Genomic DNA, 23,602 nt, shown 5'->3' with positions numbered 1-23,602 from the left:
TTCTGTAATCCTCAAATGTTTACAGATTTCAACTAGAAATAAAAAAAAAAAAGAACTTGGAGACCATTTAAAAAGGAAAGCCCCAGGGCGTCTGAGTGGCTCAGTTGCTTCAGCGGCTGCCTTCGGCTCAGGTCATGATCCCAGAGTCCTGGGATCGAGTCCCATGTTGGGTTCCCTGCTCAGTGAGGAGCCTGCTTCTCCCTCTCCCTCTGTCTCCCACCTTGTGCTCTCGCTCTCTGTCAAATAAAGAAATAAAATTAAAAAAAAAAAAAGGAAAGCCCCTCCCTGCCCCACATATTTATTTAAACTGTTAGAATGACTACTTTTTTGTGAATGACTGCTTTTTTTCAATTCTATTTTTAGTTCTCTTTCCTAACTTCATTTGAAAAATATTTATGAGGACCTACTATGCGCAACTTAACAGTCCTAGATACCGGTTATACAAACGTGAACAAATCAGACAACGTATTTTTATTCACATAGGTATGTTCTAGCAAAGAAACCACACAAATTTGGGGCGCCCGGGTGGCTCAGTCGTTAAGCGTCTGCCTTTGGCTCAGGTCATGATCCCAGGGTCCTGGGATTGAGCCCCGCATTGGGCTCCCTGCTCAGCAGGGAGCCTGCTTCTCCTTCTCCCACTCCCCCTGCTTGTGTTCCCTCTCTAGCTGTCTTTCTCTGTCAAATAAATAAATAAAATCTTAAAAAAAAAAAGAAACTACACAAATTAAATCATTATTTAATTACAATTCTGTTAAGTGTTCTGAGTGTTTAAAAGGAGCACATCTAAGGGCGCCTGGCTGTCTCAGTTGGTTAAGCATGTGACTCTTGATTTCAGGGTTTTGAGTTTGAGGCACACGTTGGGTGCAGAAGTTACTTAAAAATAAATCTTAAAAAAAAAAAGGAGCACATCTAATCTGGGGTGGGGATGATTAGGAAGTCACTGCAGAAGTGACATATAAACTGAGCTCGGAGGACTGAAGAGGCATCAACTAAGGTCATCAGGTAGGGGGGCTTCCAGGCTATGGGAACAGGAGGTGCAAGGAAGAGACCTTGAGTGAAGAGGAATATGCATTTCAGGAACCAAAAGAGGGACAGTGTGGTGAGAGTTCAGGCAGCAAAGGGGACAGTGACAGGAAATGAGGCAGGGTCTTCATTGGGTATTCAGTGAACATGAGAGACCAGTTATTTCTTTTCATGAAGTTTATACTCCAAAAGGGGGATGGCAAGGCTTTTGGGACTCAATAACAGTTTTAAATAGGGGACAAATATGATCAGATTTACAATTGTTTTTTGAGTAAATGTTTTACATTTGAGGTATAACATATACAGAACAGATATATAGTTTTAAAAGAGTATTCTTGTTGCAGATTCAACAATTCTCTGAGGCAGAGAATTCCCTACTTACAAAAGAGAAAACTGAAGTTTTGCAAAGCTAAGTAATTTATTCGAGGTTATTTATTCAAGAAACATTTGAGCGTGTACAGTACGGCAGGCACAGTAGAGTGAGTGCTGAGGGATGCAGAGATGAATACGAGAGTCTTGCGCTAAAGAAACGTACAATCTAGTGAGACAGACAGACCTAGGAACATGATATAGTGCAGTCCATGCTAGAAAGGAGTAAGATATAATGGAGCAGAGAAAAATGAAATCTTCTTAGGAAGAATTAATCATTTTGTCTCTGTGTTAAAGGGGCATTTCTTCCATACTATTAGAATTTTTGAATTCTCATTCATTCCTGTGCTTGGAACATGGTACGTACTCAAGCAAATGTCTGCAATACGAACCAACCACGACTTTTAACTCCTAGTGCAGTACCTTTCCAAAACCAACTGTGCTCCTAACTCTGGAAGAGTATGTATTAATTCCAAGGAGCTCTTTTGAAGCTCCTTTCTGAGCCAGTTTACAAGCCACAGAAGAAAATAAGTCTCATTAAATTAAAGCCAAACCTCATTTCTGACCCAGCCTGAAACCCATAATAATATCTAAACAGTTATTATTTTTTTAATCTTTATTCAACTTTTTAACCATCACCAATGGGCACTAAGAAGCATTTTAAGTAATCTCTATGCCCCCAACATGGGGCTCAAGGTCAGGACCCCAAGATCAAGAGTCACATGCTCTACACACTGAGCCAGCCAGGTGCCCTTAAAACAGTTATTTTTTATTTTTAAATATATTTTATATTTTAATTAATCTCTATACTCAAAGTGGGGCTTAAACTTACAACCCTGAGATCAAGAGTCAAATGCTCCACTGACTGAGCCAGCCAGGGGCCCCAACAGTTATTTTTTTGTTATATCTTTTTTTTAAACTCGGGGCTTGAACTCATGACCCTGAGATCAAGACCTGAATGCTTAACCGACTGAGCCACGCAGGCACCCCCCTGCGTTATTTTTTTAAAGCAAATCTTCATTCAGAAGGAATGCTCCTATGAAGACAATCAATAAAATATTCCATATACTCCTTCATAATCCATGATCTCTGTCCTGAGAGGACTTATATTTTAGTTTCTATTTGGAAAGATAAAATATAGAACATAGAATAAAATAAGATATAACATAGCATTTGTTAACTTATTTAAAATATTTATAGACTGCCCACTACAGGCCAGGACAGGAGCTATAAGGGATGCAAAGATGAGTAGGACAAAAGCCTGCCTTCGAGGAACTCAGTCTGATGGGGGAAGCCAACAACACACAACTCAGGACAGTAAAAGCTGTAATTCAGCAGGTACACGCAGATGAGAACACAGAGGCTGTGCACAGTTGCCATCAGTTCTAATTCATTGGGCACTTATTTCCATTGGTCAGCGCCTATTCCTTGTTAAATATCAGTTATTAAAATACTTTAACTTTGCCTCAGATAATAATGCAAACTGGTAAATATTATAAGTAATTACTCTATAGAAATACAGTTACACACACAAAAATAAAGTTAAAGGATCAGAGGAAATGGTGAGAAGTGAAGTTTAGGGATACCTTGGGATTCCCAAGCAAGGAAGGTTAGCCTATTTGGATGAGGAGCTGGTTGTAGATAAGTGGGACACAGTTATCAAAAGGCTAGTGGCTGGAATTACCTAGGTATAGCTCTCCAACTATGCCGAGGACGTGCTTTAGAGCTGTGTTGTCCAACATGGTAGCCACGAGCCACAGGTGGGCCACTGAGCACTTGAAAAGTGGTTAGTCTGAATTGAGATGAAGTGAAAAATACACTCCAGGTTTCAAAGACCTAACACACACACAAAAAAAAGAACGTAAAACATCTCAATAATTTTTTTTTTTTACAGATTACACGTTTACATAAAATATTTTGGATATATTAAAGTAAGTAAGATTTTACGAAAATCTATTTCACCCTTTCTACTTTGTAAATGTGGCTACTAGAATATTTACGATTACATATGTGGCTCACATTTGTGGCTTGCATTCTACTTCTATTGGACAGTGCTAGTCCAAAGTGCTTGAAATAACAAGCCAAAGAGTTTAAGCCCTCTAGGCAATGAAACACCACTGAAGGTTTTCAACCTTAAGTGCCTGTGGTAGATCTGGGGAGGGGGCAGGAAACATAAACAAGCACTGTCTCAGGAAGATTAGCGCAGGGGCAATCTGTAGGGTCAAGACACTGGAGGCAGTTGTCAATGTCAAAAGGCTGGCAAATTTCAAAGAGTAAGCAGGTTCAGCTGGAAAGTAGACAAGGTCTTTAGAAGCCACAGGCCGGGTGGAGAGAGGAAGAAGAAATCAAGAGCAGGGATTGGTGAGCGAAGAATAACAGCTGCAAGCACTGGCCCCAGCCTGGATAATCAAGGTGCACTACTCAGTGGACTTAGCAAACTCAGCCAGTCTGGGTTAGATCTAGTATGGCTCAGTGGTAAGGGCTCCCAGGCAGAGGTACAATTCAGAAGGAGAACAGGATCAGTGTCCTCTTAAGCAATTTCAGATCTATCTCTGTGTGGCAAGACTTCCAGCAGTGAGATCAAGTCCCAGAGAAGGTAGGAGGTGGAAGGCAAGGCTACCAGGAACTACAAGAAAGCAATAAATTATAAAAGCAAAATCCAGACTCACAACACAGCCAACAAATATTTACTGGGAGTTTATTGTACGCCTGATACTTGGCTCGGCTCTGGAGACATGGGGAAACAAAACAGACATGGTCCTGAATCACAAATTGTGGTGAGAGCTGTGAAAAAGGACCAGGAGCTCTGAAAGACCTGACTGAGGGTGGATGGGCAGGGGGAGGTCATAAAGGAAAGCATCTCTGAAGAAATGACAATTTAACCTGAACCCTGAAGTCAATGGGTGAAGATGAGGGAGGAAGCGGGGGGAAGAACAGCCCAAGCCAGGAGAGTGGTATGTACAAAAACCTTAAGCCTTCAAAAGGCTTGGGTAATTCAAGGAATTGAAAGGAAGACCGAGTGATTGGGACGTCGGAAAGGGGGGTGGGCCATAATAGGGATGAGAGAAGGTTGGAGAGGCAGGCAGAAGCCAGATCTTACTGAGCCTCAAAGTATGAAAAATAAAATCCCAAACGGGCCTCGGCGCAATGGGAAGCCACAAGGGGTTCTGACCAGAGAAGTGGTCCAATCGCAATGGCGTTCTAAGTACTCCAGTTACCTATGCTCTGCTCAGACTACTGAATGGGAGCCAGCTCGGCAGCAAAGGGGCAGGAGCCAATATTTGTAGATGAGTAGCAGGATTCCGGGTCTGGGATAAGAGAGTTTATTATAAGGCCCTCCAAGTGTTGCAGGGTTCCAAGCAGGGAGGAGGATGGCATCACCAAAAAGTACAGAAAAATCTGATGGAAGAGCTGGTTTAGGAGGCAAAGTCAAACAAAACTTTAAACATACTGAGTATGAAGGAATAGTGAAGAATTCCAGCAGGTAAATATTGATGTTGTTTTGGAAGTATAGAAGAGAGGTCAGACATGGATATGCAGGTTAGCAGATACAAACATGATAGATGGTTTTAAGTCCCAAAGTAAATAACATATTCCAAGAGAAGACAAGAGAAAAATAAAACAACGACAATAACAAAAGGAGCCTAGGTCTGACCCTTAGTGTTTATCTCCGGGATAGAAGCGAGGAGGAAGGTGAATCAAAAGGAATACAGTACAAGGAAGTTTTTTGGGGATGATGGAACCACTCTGTATCCTGATAGTGGTGGTGTTTACATGAATCTATACACGTGTTAACATTCACATACTAAAAGCTAAGGTTACTGTTATTTTTTTAAAGGGGTGGAGGAGGTACTCAAAAGGACTGACTGCTGAAGGGAGACGTAACAGGATAAATCCCGAAAAGATGTTCTGGGATTTTTAACCATTAGGTAATTGGCAACCTTGGAAAAAGCTTCAGTAAGGTTGGGAACCAGGCTGCAAAGGTTCAAAGAATAACTGGAGCAGTGAAGGAAAACAGTCAGTACAGACTCCTCTTTTAAAACTCTGGAGGTGAAAGGAAGAACAGAACGGCACAGAGCTCAAACAGATAAGGAGAACTGGGAGATTTAGCAAACTGCAGAGCCAACCTTCCACACCACGAGTGGCTCCATTCCAGTATTCTTCTAGAACATGCATTTTGCACATGAACTATTCACTTTCTTATTGTCCCATTAAACTAAAACTGCCAAAACAAACCCGAAGTCATTACATTTTTAACTCTGCTCCTTAGTCAGCTAACATTCACTGTGTTCCTACTATGTGCCAAGCACTATACAAAAGTGAGTTAACGCCTGGTCCCTGGAAGAGCGCACAGGATTTATCACAATAACAAGGTACTGGAGTAGAGATTTGCACAAAGGGCTCTGAAAGCCTTGACCTTCTGAATTAAATGCATTTTTATTTATCTTTATAAAAATCAAGAAGAGAAGAAATGAAAACAAAGCTGGGATGTAATGTTGTAAAAATGTCCTTAATTTCTAAAAACTAAGAATGAGGGGCGCCTGGGTGGCTCAGTCGTTAAGCGTCTGCCTTCTGCTCAGGTCATGATCCCGGGGTCCTGGGATCGAGCCCCGCATCGGGCTCCCTGCTCCGTGGGAAGCCTGCTTCTCCCTCCCCCACTCCCCTGCTTGTGTTCCCTCTCTCGCTGTGTCTCTGTCAAATAAATAAATAAAATCTTTAAAAATAAAAAAAATAAAAACTAAGAATGAGTTTAATTGTAACTTTTTTTTTTTTTACATAACTGGAGCAGTGAAGGAAAACAGTCAGTACAGACTCCTCTTTTAGAACTCTGGAGGTGAAAGGAAGAACAGAACGATATGGGGGCTCGATCTCAGGACCCCCAGGGATCATGACCTGAGCCAAAGACAGATGCTTAACAACTGAGCCACCCAGGCGCCCCTAATATTAACTTCTTAAGTTAGGTATGGGCAGCCTCATAGTCAGTGGCACTTCTCATTTCTTTTCTGGTTTACCTTTCAGTGTCCTTTCTGCCTTTCTTCCTCTGGATAAGTTAAGACGCAAAATGGAATAAGCGCAGGCTTTGAAACCAGACGGATGTGAGACTAAACCTATCCCTTCAAGTTCCTAGCTGTGTGGCTCTTGGAGGGTCTTTTTCCTAGCCACAAAACAGTAATGACATCTACTTGACAGGCTTGAGGTAAGGATTGGGAAAAAAAAAAAAAAAACATACGAAGAGGCTGGCATGTTAGAAGAATGCAGTAAATGTTAGTTAACATTTTTACTACCATTTGAACAAATAGTGTTGTTCTGACTTAAAACATTTTTAAATGCTTCTCTCTGAATGAAGAAAAAATATTTTTTCAAGGGCATGGCATTTATATGCTACCTTAGAAAAGCAGGTTGGTAATTTCTTCTTCTTAAGTCCTATCAGAAGCTATTCTGCTCAAATAATGATGTTTGGGACAATCACCTAAAAACGTCCAGGAACCAAGAAAATATAAAGGCAGCATTATCATCATCGCTGTGTCCCAACTGGGGCAAGCCGAGCTGCTTTGTGTTCTAGATCCCTTAGTGTAGGGACCTACTACATTCATATCCCTCCCACTACCTACCTACAGCGATACCGCACGCTGTAGAGGTGCAAGACCGCGTGCTAAAAGTTCTGCTTTTAAAGAGGCATTTACATAACACTACCGAAACAGTAAATATAGTTTCAAAGCCAAGATCATTGATGCCTCTCCGAATCAACAGGAAGCTATCGTCCACTGAAATTCCCCACAACAATGAAGGAAATAGCCTCTATTCTTAAACTTTCACAAAATGCTAAGATGCAAGATTTTCATACACCTTATTTCCGTACACTTAACTCCTGGGGGGGTGGGAGGAGAAGGCAACCTATAACGTTTTATTCACTATGGAGAAATATCTCTGGCCAGTTTTGTTGCATAATTTTGCTTATATTGTAATACAAACGACCACCTTGAAATTCGTCTTATTCCTCGCACAATTTCTAGCATAGATGCTAAAGAGTAATAAAAGAGCCAAAAGATACATGAGAAAGCAAGGAACCTTAAAAGACCGAGACCAGTACGCTGTGCCTAAAGAACTGAGGATGGGCCGGTCCTTACTTAAGACACCTAAGCAGCAGCTACGGTCACTGGGTGTCCTCTGCCACTTTAAAAGGGTATTTGGCCCACCGCGGGCTAACAAACCCACTAGTTTGAACCTAAGGGGCGCCAGCTCAGGGGGAGACAGAAAACACTCCTCGCGCCGTTTCGTCCCATTTCCTCGTGGAAAGCCTGAATCGCCTCTCGAAGGTGGCCTCGCCGCAGGGCTCTGAGGTGAGGGGTGCGACCCCTCCACACACACCCCCTCCCGGCCCGGATTAAGCAGGGGAACGCGTTCACGCTGTCACGCAGGTCCCGCGCAGACAGGGACCGGGAGGCTCGGAGGCCTGACGCCTCCCTCTCCCCCACGCCAGGCAGGGGGCCCGACGCGTCTCCGCGGGCCCCCGCTCTCCGCCGCGACAGGGAGCGCCTCCCCGCCCCGGAGGCCCCCCAGCGACGGGAAGCGAACCCGACTCGGCCAGCCCACCCGGAAGCCCTCCCCCAGCTCACACCTGCTGGCGCGTGACGCCCGGAGCCGCGCGCGCCCGCCCGCCTGCCCCGGCCCTGCCATTCGGGGCGCCCCTTCCCTGCGCGCGGGACGTCGCCCGCGTCCCTCCCCGCCCCGGGGTCAAACCCACCACACGCCCGCCCCCACGGAGCGCAAGCTCAACGCCGCCGCCCCCGCCGGGGCCCGCGCGCACTCCCGCCCCCCCTCCGGCCCTGTCCCCACCGCGCGCGCTCACTCGCGAGGACACGCACACGCTGCGCCTCAGCTTGACAGGCCGGCCCGCGCCGCGCGCTCCCGCGGGCGTCCTCGCCCACCGGGCCGCCCAGCTCTGACTGGGCGGTGCGCGGGGGAGGGGAAGGGCGGCAGTGGCCGTCGGTCCTCACTCACCGCCGAGCCGCGCCGGCTCCGAGTGCGCGGCGTTCCGCTGTGAGGCGATGCGCTGCGATGCGCGCGGTCCCCGCTTCTCCGCAGGCTATGGAGGCGACGTAGTAGGGGGACTGAAGGGGCGCGGGGGGCCACTCCCTCCCGCCTCACCTCCCAGAAACACGGGGACCCCAGAAACTAAAAACAAAATAAACAAACTTTCCCCTCCGCCTCCCTCCCCCAAAACCACAACACAAACACTCGGGGGCCCGCCCAGAGCCCCACTCCATTGGCCGCAGGGAGGATGCTTCCGGCTCTCACTGGCTGATTTTTGTGCCCATCAGGCTGCGGTTCCGCCCCTCCAATTCCTCGCCGCTGCCGTCGCCCCTCATTGGTCAAGTGCTTCCCGTTTGACGAGCTAGGATTGGCTGAGCTGCCTGCGCCAATCATTCGGGGACACACCCCCTCAGCATCCCAGAGGCCGCTTCCTTGGTCGCGGACCCGGAGAGGTGAAGGGGAAACTAGAGCATGATGGCGGCCGAGCTCATTTGGCGCAACCATCGTCTTTTTTCTTTTTTTTAGCTCATTGGTGCCTCGCCCTCGCGCTGTTTCCCCTGAGCTCCTCTCTCCATCCAGTATTGCCTAATAACGGAATCTATACGAGCCGGCTCCTTAATTTATCCCCTTCGAAGTGCTGAGTGTGGGCTGGCTGTGCGTCATTGGACTGTCAGAATGTCACTCCCTAATCAAATCTTCAAGCTATTGGTGGAACGGCCAGAAAACCCGTCCAACAACAAGGACTAGTGCCATTGGTTTGACTCCACAGAGTTCTTTCCTGGGACCTTATTGGGCAAATAGGCGCGTCAGTCGGATCTGGATTCTCTGTGCTACGGGTTAATTGTTTGCTGGGAGTTTGGAGGACTATGGTCGTTTGGTCCGTAGTTGACTTTAATAATGACTGTCGTTTATTTTGTGCCTACTTTGTGCCAACTGCTGTTCTGAGTTCTTTACAGGGATTTTATGGTTAAACCTGTGAGTTTTACATTCTCTAAATTTTACAGATAGAAACGAAGGCTCTAAAGAGATTAGGACACTTGCCCAAGGTCACCCAGATAGTAATTTGTGAGCCCGGCGTTGGTCCCAGGACTGTCTGACTCCAGAGCCTTCGCTCTTTTTACTGGTGCCTCTCCCTTCGTCCGGAATCTTACCTGCCAGCCAACCCAGCATCTTAAAAATATTTCATTCCGAATGCAAGTTCCCCCATCAGTTTCTGGAGGTGACATTGTGGGAGACTAAAGCAATGGAGAGGCGTCATTGCCGCCACCGCATTCTCCTCGCTGGCACCCGTTCCTCCCCACCCTAAAGTAAACCATCTTGGTGTTTCCTGACCAGAAGCCCATCTACGTCTGTGTTTATTTTCTCAGCTTTATAAATGAACATTTCTACCATCCTTGTGTGCCAAGCCTACCTCCTCAACCCTCACTCATCTATCTCCAGCTCACTCTTTGGAGAGAGACCTCAAGAGCCAGAAACAAGGAGAGGGGAGTCTAAAGAGAGATAAAGAATAAACGCTTTAGAAATAAATAATTTGTTACATGCAAATGGAACAGCCCTTCGGCTCCTGGGAAGCTTCCGGAGTGGCCCCTGATGCAGTGCGAGACGTGTGCTCCTGGCTCCTCGCCACTAGATTTTTTCTCTGTGGCAGCTTTCAGCGAAGTGAATCCAACATTCCAGCCAGGGGAGGGCAGGATGCTTAGGACCCACTGCCAAAGAGCCAGCCCCAGCCTCTGGGACTGAAATGATCTCCAGGAGCACAGCTCTGGACTCCAGCCCACATTCCGTCTCGGGTAATTAACATTTTACCATCCCAAATCCCCATCCCCTGTAGCTTCAGTGGGATCACCGCCCTTGTTTCACTTCCTGATCCAAGCTGTTGTGTAACCTCGTTGGCACTGCTTTAGTAATAAAACAACCACTGTAACACTGTAATGCTCAACACTTAACAGACTTTCAGCAGAGGAAGACAAGGCATTTCACAAACATCAATTAAGATTAAGTGGCAGGTATTCCTAGGGCAACTGCCAGCAGGACAGAAGAAAGATCATGAGTCAAATTCTAATAAAGTTCCTACGAGCCTGGATCCTTATAAGAACATGAACATACCCCATCCTAGCATTCCAATATGGGGATTATGAATCAGAAGATACAATGAATGAGAAATGTTCAGACTTCAAAACCTTCCTTATCTTCATATTGATTCTTTGTAACTCTTTTAACCCATAAACCAGTGCTTGGTTTTACAGTTAATTATTGAACACATCTGTCTGCCCCAACTTAGTGTAAGTTCCTTGAAAACAAATGGTTTCTTTTTCATCTTTGTATCCCTTAAATTGTTCTGATTATAAAAGGTCCCCAAACAAATAATTATTCAGTAAATGTTTATTGAGTCTGTCAGCACTTTCCTAATGTACAAGGGCTACACAGAAGATTAAAACACCTCTGCCTTCAGTGACCTCAAGTCTAGTGGGGGTGGCCAAAGGTAAAGATCATCACAGTGCAGGTGGCTTAGAAGGACACGGGAGGAACACAGGACTCAAGCTTGGCAGGACAGGGATGGCTTCCCAGAAGAAGTGACATCTACAAGGAGAACAAAAGGATGAAATGCGTTTAGCTGGCCAAGGGGCTGATGACGTGTGGTGACCTGCAATGTTTGCTCTCTTTGGGCAGGGAGCAAGAGAGGAGTATCCAGGAATGGCCAAAGCCAGTTCTTCCTATAATCTTTGTGAGGGCCTTCAGCTCTCTATCTGCTCCACCTCTTTGTACTTTCCCTCCCCAGGAGAAAGGAGGGAGCTGGAACCCCTGTCGTGTTTGCCCATTTGAGAATGGAAAAATAATTTCCAAATAAGATTGTTTTTCCAATAATAAAAGTAACACTGAGTAAAGATTTCAGACAGTATAGAAAGTTTTAAAGTAGAGAATAAAAGCTCTCTCAAATCCCTACTAGAGCCAACTCCTATTAAAGAGAGTATCTTCCCAGACTCTTCATGAGTAGACCCACATGTAGATTTTTTTCTTCCCACAAATAGTGGGGTGTGGTTTAACGTGCACACTCTGAGAGCTCTCATTGCTCAGAACTGCAGCTTTGGGTGGAACCTGTCCTCACTTTCTATACTTATGGGAAGGAGGCCAATAAATCAACCAAATGTTTATTGTGGAGGATGATGGTTTCAAATTCCTGTTGCAGCAAATGACAAATTACCACCTGTTACAGGACTTTGGGGCTTGCTTAGGCTAGTGTAAAGTCAATGAATTGGGGGGGGAGGGGGGTCTGCTGTGCCCACTACCCTAGGGCTTATGGGTTTGCTTTGGCGGTTGTGGTCAATCCATGCCCTGAAAAGGCAGCCCAGGTCAGAGAATAACATGCTAGGGTGCTCTCCTATGCTGTCTTTCTCATTTCTTCTCTGCATGCTACTTGGGGAAAATATTTTTTGTTTGTTTGTTCCAACTAACCCGGCTTTGAGAGTAAAAAAAACTCGTCAAGCCCTGCACAATTGTATTTAGGCCAAGTGCAGTATGTTCTTGGAGTGCTTTGCTGTTCTTAGAGCTCTATATGTAGGGTCTATATAGTTGGCTTTTTGCTGGAAGGGAAGGCAGATCTGATGAGTGATAGCTGCTTTGGATGGCTACCAAAAGTGCTCTAAGCCATTTCAAGCAACAGGCCTTCCTTTTTTCCCTTGAGAGATTGCTCTGTGATCCCTGAACACATTGCATTGGCCTGGACAAAATCCAGTGCAACGGGAATTTCTGTGAACAGTTCTGCAATGACCCGCAAGCTCAGGGTGACATAGCCAGCTGGATCTGCTCCAACTCTGATTTCTGTGGCACAGAAGAACTCCGTCCACCCTTCGCGCAGGCCTCTCATTGCTATGAGACATTTGGAAGTGTTTCTAAAGCATTCTCCAATTCTTCAATCATATAACCATGGGAAGATCCCTGTAAAGAAACCTAATCCAAAAGACAAGAAGCCTGCTGACAGCTGATACTGCTCACTGGGGCGGTGGGTATGGCCAGAGCCAAGGCCAAGAGCAGTGGGAGAGGGGAACTTTCTAGAGGGTGCTGATTATAGGGGACATGCTTATAAGCATTTATTACATGTCTGGTAGCATTTATTGTGGAACAAAGCCCTTGTGCAAGACATTATGCCACTCCTAAATCATCTCTCTTCTTATGACCACACTTCCTGAAAAGCTCCCTGTGAAGCAGCAAACACCGGACTCCTCCTGTTTGCTGGCCAACGTTAGACCCGCAGGAGGCTCACGAGAGAACCAGAAGTGGCTGTTCATAATAGCTTCCCTTTCACAAACACTTCCTTGCTGTGTGTCAGACACTACACTGAGGGCTTTCCCCAGACCACAGCAGCCAATCTTCACAACCTTGGTTATCCCCGTTTTCCAGATAGGGAAACTGAGGCACCGGGGACTGACGAATTTGCCCCAGGTCGCCAGATGTAATAACCTCACAGCTGAAACAGACATCCTGACTCCAAAGAGTAAGCTGTCTTCTTCGCTGCTACGTCGCCCCAGACATCTACCTTGAGAACACCATAGTGCATCTGGGGAGACATCCAGCCTCCAAAGGAACAGTTGCCCTCATAGCCTTCATCAGCTGAACCCCATGCTCCTTTCTCCTACAGACTCAGGGAAAGAGGGATGCCTCTTCCTGGCTAACTTACTGCCTCCGGTGGTCCTTCCTCCACATCCCAGTTGGGAACTGGCTCTCCTCCCACCCCCTTCAAAGCAGCCTCTTTCTTTCTGCCCTTTTCCCCTCTACTTCCTTTTCTCAGCTTCTTGAATAATGACCTGAGGCCATCTCCACTGGTGCCCCCTCCTTCTTTAAACCTGGCTTCCGGCCCTAAAGCTCTTCTGACAATCATTTCTCCAAGCTCATCTATGACCTCTTGTGGCCAAGATCCAAGAGCCTGTCTCAGTTCTTGTTTCCATGGCTTCATCACTACGTTTTACTCTGAGAATCTTCTCTTGGTTTCCCAAAATAGCCAGCTTCCCTCCTACCTCTACAACTGTTCATGCTCTTTTTCATACCACCTCTTTCTCTAAGCTCCTTCAAAGGAGTCTGTCTGCTCTTCTCTCCTTATGTTGCCTTCTGGGGGCATGGGGTGGGGGCAGGGAGCTGGGTCATTGTCCTGCCTTCACCCCGAAGACTGTGATTTTCATCTCACCGTCTCCAGCCTTCATTGGGCAGCCCCCTCGCTGTTCACCTTGTGCAAGTCACATGCACTGAGTATCCGTTTCCCTCCTTCTAAAATGAATATATTAAATCAGATTTGCTCTTCTAGACTCTAAAATAATGATAAAACCTGAAGTTTTTAAGCACATACCATGCCCAGGCAGGACCAGCTATATAATTTGTGGCCATGTAAAATGAAAGCATGGGGCTCCTTGTTCCAAAATCATTAAGAATTTCAAGAAGGCAACAGCAGAGCATTAAACCAAAGGTGGGACCCTTCACCTTCTGATTGTGGGGCCCTGTGGGACTGCGGAGCTTGGCTGCCCATGAAGCCAGCCCTAGCGCCAGGCTCTGTTCTCAGGATTTTATATGTATTAGCTTATTCAGTCCACATAACAACCTTAAGAGGTAGAATCTGATGAGGAAACTGGGGCAAACAAAGGTTAAGTAACCGTCCAAGGTCATGTTTTTTTAATTGGTGGAAATGAGAAAAATACCTGTTGGTCGGGGCTGTCATGAGATTCACACAGTGAAGGATGGTTTCCTTACCGGAGGCCACTCAGGAGGATTTTGGGGGCCCCTCACCTGGGCCATACCCATCCCTACCTCAGTGAGTTTGTAGCCCTCTGTGCCCCCCCCCCCCTCCTTCTGTACCGAGGTCTACACTTCCTTCACAGCTCAGTTCGAGCCCCCTCTCCTCTCAGGGGCTTCTGGAGCAGAGAAGTCAGGCCCACATCTCTACTCCCTCAGTCTCTCAGTATCCTGTGTAGAGTCACTTGCCCATTGCTTACTGTCTTGAGGCTCACTGATAACCAATTCTACAAGGCTAGAGAGAAAACTTCTTTAAATCTCTCTCCACAACCTTATAACAGCTTATAGTAGCCTGTCTCACCCACCAGACTGGGAGGACTTGAGGGCAAATAATATATTTGAATCTTCACTACGTCTTTAATGCTTATAATTCTCTTGAAAGAATCTTTTCTAGGCTCTGGACCTTTCCCTGGAATGCCTTTCCTCATTCTTCCATCTCCCATTCACTCCTCAGGTGTTGGCTTAGAGATCACCTCCTCCTCCAGGAAGCCTTCTCTGACCCCCACCTGTGGGTTAAGTGCCTCCTCTGGGCTTCTGTACCCCCGTACCTCCCCCTCATAATGCTTGCCTCCCTGTGTCCATCTTCCCAACAAGGTTATGAACACCTTGAGGGCAGACACCAGGTCTGTCTTATTACGTTGCCTAGGTCACACAAAGTTCTCAATAAGTTTGTTTGAACAAATGAATTAATAAAAGTAAATCTTAAATACACGTTGGTTAAAACTCCAGACTCTTTAATGGCTCTCACCACAGGGCAGGGCCCCTGGGGGATACTTAACGTAAACATCAAATGGGTGAAAACCAACAACTCCAGAATTTCTGTAAAGAAGAAGGCTTAGTGGCAGCAATCTGGTTAGAGCAGAGATCTGGTTGGTTCCTCTTGACGGAATAATGACAAAGTCAGGATCCCAGGTGTGACAGTGGGGACTTGGTGTTGGGAGCATGGACGGAAAGCGTGCTGGGCCAGGTGTTGGCAAACAAGGGCTTGCCAGCCACATCCAGCCACTGCTTGGTGGTGTAGAGCCCACAGGCTAAGAATGATTTTTGCATTTTTTAAATGGTTGGGAAAATGAGGGGCGCCTGGGTGGCTCAGTCAGTTAAGCATCTGCCTTCGGCTCAGGTCATGATCCTGGGGTCCCGGGATCGAGCCCCATGTTGGGCTCCCTGCTCAGCGGAAAGCCTGCTTCTCTCACTGGCTCTCTCTCTCTCAAATAAATAAATAAAAACCTTTAATAAAAAAAAAATAAATGGTTGGGAAAATGAAAAGAATAATATTTTATGACACATGAAATTTACATGAAATCCAGGAAGTCTCATTGGAATACAGCCACGCCCACTCATTTACACGCCGTCCGTGGTTGCTTTAGTGTAACAGCATCGACAGATACTACATGTTCCCAAGGCCTAGAACATCTACTATCTGCCCATTTACAGAAAAAGTTTGCCCACCCCTGGGCTCTGCTATCTTACTCTTAGCCCGAGGAAAAGAAACGCGCTCCAGCTAGCCACAAGGTGTCAGCATCTCACCACAGTGTGTTCAGCCGCGCGGGCTCCTCGAAGGAACCACAGCCAGGCGTGCGGTTCTGGGCCCCAGGCCCTTGCCCGCCCTTGAGCATCTCCCAGTCCCACTAGGGAGCCAGCCTGGCGGTAGTGGTGGAGAGCAACGGAGCTTAAAAGCTAGAAGAGGAGCGCCTGGGTGGCTCAGTTGGTTAAGCGTCTGCCTTCAGCTCAGGTCATGATCCCGGAGTCCTGGGATCAAGACCCATGTCAGGCTCTCTGCTCAGCAGGGAACCTGCTTGTCCCTCTCCCTTTGCCACCCCCACCCATGCCCTTCTCACTCTTTGGCTCTCTCAAATAAATAAATAAAATCTTAAAAAAAAAAAAAAAAAAGCTAGAAGAAAGTTAGGGAGGGTCTGGAGCCCGCTTGACGGGCACAGGACTGGCTTGGGAAGTCCAGTAGCTTGGTGCAGGTAGGCAGGCTTTTCTGGATATGCTGGGATTTGTTTGGTTGTTTTTGTTTGTTTGTTTGTTTGTTTGGTTTGGGTTTAATTTGTATTTTATATGTGAAGGGTTTTCCAAACAAACTAAAATTGTCTATTTTACCCAAAACTATCCATGAAGAAAAATTGTGGGACTTTCTCCACAACCAGGTAAGACTGTGGCCCTCTTCTATGCCTGGAACCCACCAGCCCACAGAGCTGAGGTGAGGTGGGGTGTGCACTGGGGAACATGGGGCCCCGCCAGGCAAAGCGGCCACAGATGGCATCCCTGGCAGGTTTCCTGCACCCTTCTTTCAAAACCTGGGCCTTGGAACTTCTTCCAGGTGGATGGGCATTTAGCCCCATGTGCCCACTACTCACTGTGAAAGCAGCAAACATATATATAGGGAGGGAGCAAGGAGAGTTCAAGAGAGAATGTCCCAAGAGGGAAATGATAAAGCCCTCACTCTAACACACCAACGGAAGCAACGTTAGCCACTCTGCTGAGCGCTTTACTCCCCACAGCCTCTGGAAAGTGGCACCGAGATTATCCCCGTTTTACACATAAGGAAACCGAAGCTCCAGGTGTGAGGCAGCTTGCTGGGTCATTTAGCTGCTAAGTGGCCGAGTGGGGAATCTAGCCCCACCCTGCCCATCCTGAGGGCTATCCTCTGGCCACCGTCTGCCTCAGCTAAGGTCAAAGCAAACGGCCTGCCCCAGCACCACCCTAAAGACACGAGCTCCACCCAGGGCCTTCCTTCCTTGCTCACCATTCAGCCTCAGGCCTACCTCACAGTAAATATGCATCAAAGGAACAAATGAATGAAGCCTTCCAAATCCTGCAGTGAAGTGCCTTTCCTTGTCCAATCAGCCAACTTCCAAGACCTTCCAGAAAGAGATGAGCCAGGGTGTCCAAGCTGCACTCAGGAAAGAAGAATCACCAGTCATGGTTCTGGGTTCTTAGCACAGGATGGCCCGTGCTCCTCCCTTGCTTGTGCCCAGAGGACCGTGGCCATGGCGGGCACACCACCTGCTCTTGCTTTTTCCTCCTCTCCTCCTGACTGCTTACGCTCCTGCTGCTTCTGTGGCAGGTCCTAGCCGGTCTCCTGTGCCGTGGACTTCTGTTCCTGGAGCTTCTTCATGGCTGCGGACAATGCCTAATTTCTAGCCACTTCACTGGATGAAAACTGGTCTCCAACCAGCGGTCACTCAGAGAGGCCACGGGCAGTGCTCCGGATGGGTCCAGATAACTAGATTCTAGCCCTTCCCGTGACTTACGGGGTGACTGGACACATTTCCTCACATCAAGGCCCTCACCTCCTCGTCCCATTTTTATGTTAGCAATTCGAAAGGAAGCATGCAAAGTCATCCCGGAGCAGCCAGAGAGGCCAGGAGGCCTGGGCCCACCCAGTCTGGAGCACCTGGGAGAGGGAGACTGCCCACTAAGGACACACGCTGAAAGGAGAAGTCTTCCCTGAGGAAAGGACTCAGTCAGGAAGGACTTCCGATAATTCAGTTCTTAGGAAATTAAGTAGCAGAGAGCAGAGTCCTGTTTGGCCTCCATGTACGGTCTCAGAAGTCAGGAACAAGACTGAAAGGGTCATGATCAATTCTGGCGCCTCTGACACCACCCATGTTGATTAGCCTGGCTTACTGTCTCTATCAAGTGGCTGTCAAGTTTTCAATCATTTAACAAACAGGCATTAAGTAGATACTGTGGATACAACAGTGACCCAGATAGACGATGGACAGAATGGGTACCTATCAACCTCTGGACGGGAACCCAAGGACAGAATGGGTACCTCTCAGCCTCCGGCCGATCTAGCAATTACTCAGCCAAAGGACACACTCCCATGTGCACCTGCCACCTTCCAGCCTTCTCGAAGGCACCCATCCTCTCAACCTTGGTCTGGCTCAGCCTGCTAAGCCCGGGGTGCCGGTTTTGCACCAGACCTCCTGCCACTGGAGCAGGACAGATGATTACAGTGACAGCCGCTGGGCCCTCCAGGTGGGGGGAGAACGGCCGTGGCCCACGCTGAATGATAAACTACATCCCCGGTGCACAGCGGGGCTCATCTGCTGCTAAGGGGGCTTTGCCGATGTTGACTCATGACACTCCAGGTAGCAGTTCCAGCCTGGCCTGACTTGAGGAGCGTGGAAGTTTCTCTGCTATCAGCCCTGGCTGCCTTTTGGGGGTGAGGACGTTGTTGGGCACACACAGGTCTGTCCAAGGGTGCTTTCCAAGTAGGACTCGACTCAAACTAAAGGAAGGCGAACAGATTGGGAGGAAATGTAACAGGGTGCTCTGTGGAGTAAGGCAGATGTGTGCACATAAACACACCTGTTCCAGGGAGTACAAGGCAGTGAAGAGCTAAGCAAGGTAACTAGAACAAGACGGAAGATGCTATTATGTCAGTCACAAAAAGCAAAATAGTTGGCGAATCAGCCACCTCTCTGGGCCAAAGGTTCCGTCAAAGAGAAGGGTTTCACGGGGGCGCGCACATGAAAGCACCCCCGAGAAGCAGCCCGTGGGCTTTAAAGCTGCACAGAGCTCTTTCTCAGCTGGGGTGACTTCACCCCCTGGGGACATTTGGCAACATCTGGAGACATTTCTGGTCGTCTCATTGGGCATTGGGAGAGGTGTTACTGGCATTAAGTGAGTAGAAGCTGGGGTGCTGCTAAACACCCTACAAGGTGTAGGACAGCATCTCCCCCAACAGAGAATCTGTGGCTCCCAAGTGTCACCACGAGCATCGAAGGCCAGAAGCCCCGGGCTAGAGGAGCAGGCTGAGATCTGCATTTTACCCAGTGTAGGACCTTGGGAGAGCCGCGTACCACCTCATCTGAAAAATGGGGACCATTAAGACCTGAGCTGCTCATCACACAACTTTGTGAGACTCAGTCCCCAAATGTCCAGGAAAGCTTTTTGTAACACTGTGAAGGGCTCCTTCCTGAGCTTTGCTTAGTTTGAAGCCTGCAGGTGACTAAAGCATCTAGCAGTCACTGACAGATAGTAGGCGCTCAATAAATTAAAGAAAATCATCATAGTAAAAACAAAAAAGGCCCATTTCCCCTCTCTGTCCTGTGTCCTCCATATCTCAAGGCCACCTTTTTTTTTTTTTTGCCTATGCATTCTGTTAAGTTCTCTAAAGGTAGAGGGTAGTGGCGTCAGCAGAGGCTGTGTCGAAAGCACCCTTGAATGATCAGGGATGAGGACAGAAGACACAGGAGAATGGGAAGTTTTGCCAAATCAAAGGAAGGCCTCTGGCCCCGTGCAGAAGTCCTGTATTTGCTGCTCCTGTGGGGCAGGATGCAGGCGGCAGCCGCCCCAGGGTCTCAGCCCTCAGCTGCCTCTGCTCATCGGAGGTCAGCCCACCCAAGGGGCTGTGCAAGTGGTTGGCACTGAGCCTACACAAGCCGGACCCAGAGTGGGCAACTGGGTGGTGGTGGGGATCGAGGGTGCCGTTTCATCCGGGCGTGCTCCTCCGGGAGCCCTTCTGACCTTACCAGCCCTGTGGAAGCTGCTGCGTGGGGACCAAGGGCATGATCCACCCTTGAACTTGCCATCCATCCAAGAATGCCAGATGTACCCTTGAGATTTGGTGAGAGAGAGAATACTTCACGGAGTGTGTGCAAGTGCTAGAACAGAGGGCAGACGTACTAAAAACTGAGAAGCCCAGAGGCAGAACGGAGTGGGCTGGAGCCTGGGCAGACACTTGAAGCTTAGTGCTTCAAGATCCTCAGCAATCTTTGGACTACTGTTTTGTCCCAGGCCTCTCAGGGCTGGAGGAGGTCAGGGGCCATCTTGTCCAAACCTCTAGAGGGGATGAGGAGACAGGCCGGAGGGGAGGCGCCCTGCTTTGGCAACCAGCACTCCTCCCACCACATTGCCTTCCCACGGTCTCCCGCCCCCTTGTTTCTATGAACAAAGTGGGAAAACCCCATCTTGGCACCTGGGAAAATGGGCAGAAAGGCAGGCCTGGCTCCAGGTTACAGGGACTTGGCACTTCCACTCTGGATCCTCCCACACGTTAGGGCTAGGGAGGAACTGGGCCTGCTCTGGGTCAGAAGAGGGCAAGGGGATATAGGAGGCCAGCCTCTCTGGGAGGGAAGGCACAGGAAACCTTTGGGAAGAACACTTAGGAGCTGGTCCCTTCCCTAGGCCTCCTCCCTTGTCCCCAGAGGGAGACTCTCCCCACCAAGGGTGACCTCTTTCCCCGACTGTCATTTGCCCACCTGTGTCTCATAGGGTCAAGGTGATGGCCCCGAGCAGAGGGGACACCCTCCATGGCCTGGTTTTCACCTCCCCTTTCCCTCCCCTCCAGAACAAGTACGTGCCACATTGCCAGCACGTCCCAGGAAGTGTTTAATCCTCAGAAAAGCTCAAGGAGGTGGGTCAGGGTCCCACCCTGGGAAGCAGACTCACCCTTCCTTTCCTCCCCACCGCCAGGGCCAGGCTCTCCCCCCATAGCCGTACCTTATCATCCCACCTCCTGGCTCACCTCCATGCCCCGAGGGCCCTCCCCCAACCCCACACCTGGGCCCCTCCTCCAGGTGCTGCTGGTGCCCCAGGGTTTTTGCAGAAGGAAAGACACACAGACAAGTTTGGTTCAGAAGTAAGAGGCTGGGGGAGGCCACCTGGTGGTGCGTCCACTGGGCGATGCGGCCCCTCGGCTTCCCTGCGGCTATGATCCCCCAGCCATAGGCTCGCAGAGCCTGCAGTTTGGTAATTTCTCTGTTGTCCATTCAAGAAATCTCTCCTCAGACCCCTGTGGTCACACAAGTGGGGAGGGGGCGGTGTGTGACTTTAGGCTGCTCTCCCTGGCCTGGTGTGGCAATCAGGCCAGGCCCCTTTGGGGAGGTGAAGGCTCCTAGACGCAGCCTGACTTTTGGCAGGAGGCAAAGGCTGGTCTTCGGCTGAAATGCAACTAGAGAAGGCACAAAAGTCCTCGCTGGTGAAGGGGGCTGAGGGCCATGGCGGGGGGCGGGGGGGGGGGGGGGGGGGAGGTGGGAAAGGACACATGCCCTTGTCTGCAGGGCTTAACCTCCCATACCACTTGAACCTCCCACCCTCGGCCAAGCTCTCTCTGCCTGCCCTGGGCTGCAAATCAAGGCACTTTATTAAAGGGAGGGAGCAGCCCCAGGCAAAGGCACAAAAAGAACCCCCATATGTGTTTGCAACAGCCAAGGAGGTCTGGACGACTGGAGTGGAGACTGCTAAGATGGTGGGGAGGGAGGGGAAGCAGACCTCAGTACGAGGGCTCTCAGAATGGCAGGGTCAGATTCTGCCCCTGGCTGAGGGGAGGCCTGACCCTCATTTCACTCCAGGTCTAGTACGGGAGCCTGCAGGAACCGGGCCAGGAAGGCCGCAGCAGCCGGTGCCCTAGCTGTCCTCGCTGCACCTTCTACCTTGAGTTCAGAGCCTAGGTCAAGACTGGCTCCCTGGCCCAGAGCCCCATCCGTCCTCTTCCCTTATATCCCACCAAACCTCTTGAGAGACCAGAAGCACCAGGAAGCCCAGGGAAGGAGAAGTCAAGGAGCTAGGGCTGCCCTGGAGACCCCATCGCATTAGGCATGAAGACATGGGCTCACCCCATCTGGGGACCTGCAGGGCAAGGCTGGCCCAGTGGAGGGAGGGGGTCCAGCATAAAGGAGAGCAGACATGAGTCAAGCTTCCACTTCATGTAAACAAGAAGAAGAGACCCCTGCCCAGTCAGCGACAGTCTTGTAGGGGCGTGTGGTCGTCTTGAGATGCTGCAGATTCTCACATCTGGGCTTGAGGGTCCCTGAGGCCAGGATGGAGGCTGTCGGGCAGGAAGCAAGTGAGGGTCCGAAGTGCAAACTGGTGCAGGGTCTGACCTGTATTCTCCACAGGACAGGGCTGGGGGCATCCACAGGTCCTACCCACTGCTGACCTATGGCTCAGGAAATCACACAATTGCTGGCCTTGGCAGGCCTGGGACTTCTTTTACCTGCAGAGACAAGTGACACAGGCAAGGAAGACGTAAGTGAAGTGCTCAGCGGACTCGCCTCCCATTCCTCTCCTGTGCACTGCCCACACCTCAAATTTGGGGCTGGGGTCACTGTCTCCCTCCCAAGGTGCTGATCTGGAGTCAGTAGGGCCCCCAGGAAAGCAAAAGGAAAGGTTCTCCCTGTCTGGTACTCTCAGAAAGACCGTCACTGTTTGGGATATCAAGGGGTCTGCCACCTCCTGACCTCAGCAGCGTCGCAGCGGGGGGGGAGGGGGCGCAAAGGATCCAGAACCCCAATCTACAACTATAATCGATGACTTGACATCTTGCCAAGAGGTGGTTTACCAGTAGCTAATACTGTATGCAGTCTCCCTCACAGCTTACAAAGCACAACCAGCTTTCCCCCTGGGTAGCTCAGCTAATCCCCCTGGGTAGCTGCTGCACCTCGAGGTGTCATTAGCAGCCGGGCCACCAGCTCCCCGAGCCAGTCAACACCAGCACCAGCACCTGGCCTTCCAAATCCAGCCTCGGCTCCTTCCACCGTGCAGGCACCCCGGGAGGGGTCCCCAGGGTCAGCAGGCTGATGGAGAGCCAGGCGGCACGGCCCAGACCACATGCTCTGGGGGGTGGTTTTAAGACAGAGGAGGGAGGACGCACACTTCATTGAGGGGAAAGATGGGGGGAGAGAAAGCTGTTCTTCTCCAGGCCAGAGAAGCATGCTTCTCCTCTTCCCAGGTCCCTTCCATCCACTTCTACTTCCTTTCAACCCCAAAGCGGAGGCCAGTGGCTTCTTTGGCTGGATTTCTGCTCCCAGAGCTGCAGAGGGGAGGGGGGGTGGGGGAGCGGAGAGGCAGACACTGACATTTCTGGCCCCCCAGGTGTCAGGCTGCTGGGCCTCTGTCCTCCTGGGCACGGGCTGCCTTTCTCCCGGGTGCAGGCTGCTGAGCTCCTTCCTGCCGGCCCCTCTCCACACCGCAAGGATCACCTCCCTGGCGCCTGTGACTTTAATTCATGTGGCGGCTGCCTCCTCTCTTGGGCCCTTAGTAAGGGAGACACTGAAGAGGCTCCAGTGGAGCCCCTCCCCTCCCCACCCCCCTCAAGCTCGGCTCGCCACCCCCCTGTCTGGGCAGACTGAACCCGCTCCTCGGGACTTGCCGCAAGTCCCGCTGGGCCTCCTTGGAGGCCAAGCTTGAGAGCGTGTAAGGCTTAGAAAAGGTGGGAGGGGGGCTGGATGACTGAGCCACCCCCGCCCTGAGGGCTCCGAGGGTCAAGGCGCCTGGGTCATCTTCCACGGTGGTGCCAGGCTGCCTCCGACACAGCTCTGCTGCTGCTTACTTCCGCTGTCCTGCGGTCCCCTCACGGCTGCAACGCAGCCGTCCCCACTGCCTCTCCTTGGCGGCGTCTTTTGTTTGCTTGGCCTACTGAGCAGATGCAGAGTTCCTCCCG

At 49.6% G+C, this 23,602-nt stretch overlaps 2 protein-coding genes across 6 annotated transcripts in view; both read right to left on the bottom strand.

Moving 5' to 3' along the window:
• Nucleotides 1-9,072, bottom strand: part of TNRC6B (trinucleotide repeat containing adaptor 6B) — a 248,772-nt gene extending 239,700 nt beyond the window's left edge. Inside the window, exon 1 of one of the 5 annotated variants that reach the window (XM_032416409.1) lies at nucleotides 8,395-9,072. The gene's annotated coding sequence lies outside the window, so the exon portion shown is untranslated. The other 4 variants (XM_032416415.1, XM_032416416.1, XM_032416412.1 and 1 more) reach the window with 4 other exon arrangements.
• A 12,779-nt stretch (nucleotides 9,073-21,851) lies between these two features.
• FAM83F (family with sequence similarity 83 member F) overlaps nucleotides 21,852-23,602 on the bottom strand; it is a 32,122-nt gene continuing 30,371 nt past the window's right edge. Inside the window, exon 5 of the mRNA XM_032416772.1 lies at nucleotides 21,852-22,156. Coding sequence (XP_032272663.1) covers nucleotides 22,107-22,156 — 50 coding nt within the window. The 3' untranslated portion in view covers nucleotides 21,852-22,106. The remainder of the gene's footprint in view (nucleotides 22,157-23,602) is intronic.

Source organism: Phoca vitulina, unplaced genomic scaffold (genome assembly GCF_004348235.1).
Source record: "Phoca vitulina isolate PV1807 unplaced genomic scaffold, GSC_HSeal_1.0 scaffold19, whole genome shotgun sequence".
Lineage (NCBI taxonomy): Eukaryota > Metazoa > Chordata > Mammalia > Carnivora > Phocidae > Phoca > Phoca vitulina.
The sequence above is the reverse complement of the archived record's forward strand: the minus strand, read 5'-3'. Positions and strand labels throughout refer to the sequence as shown.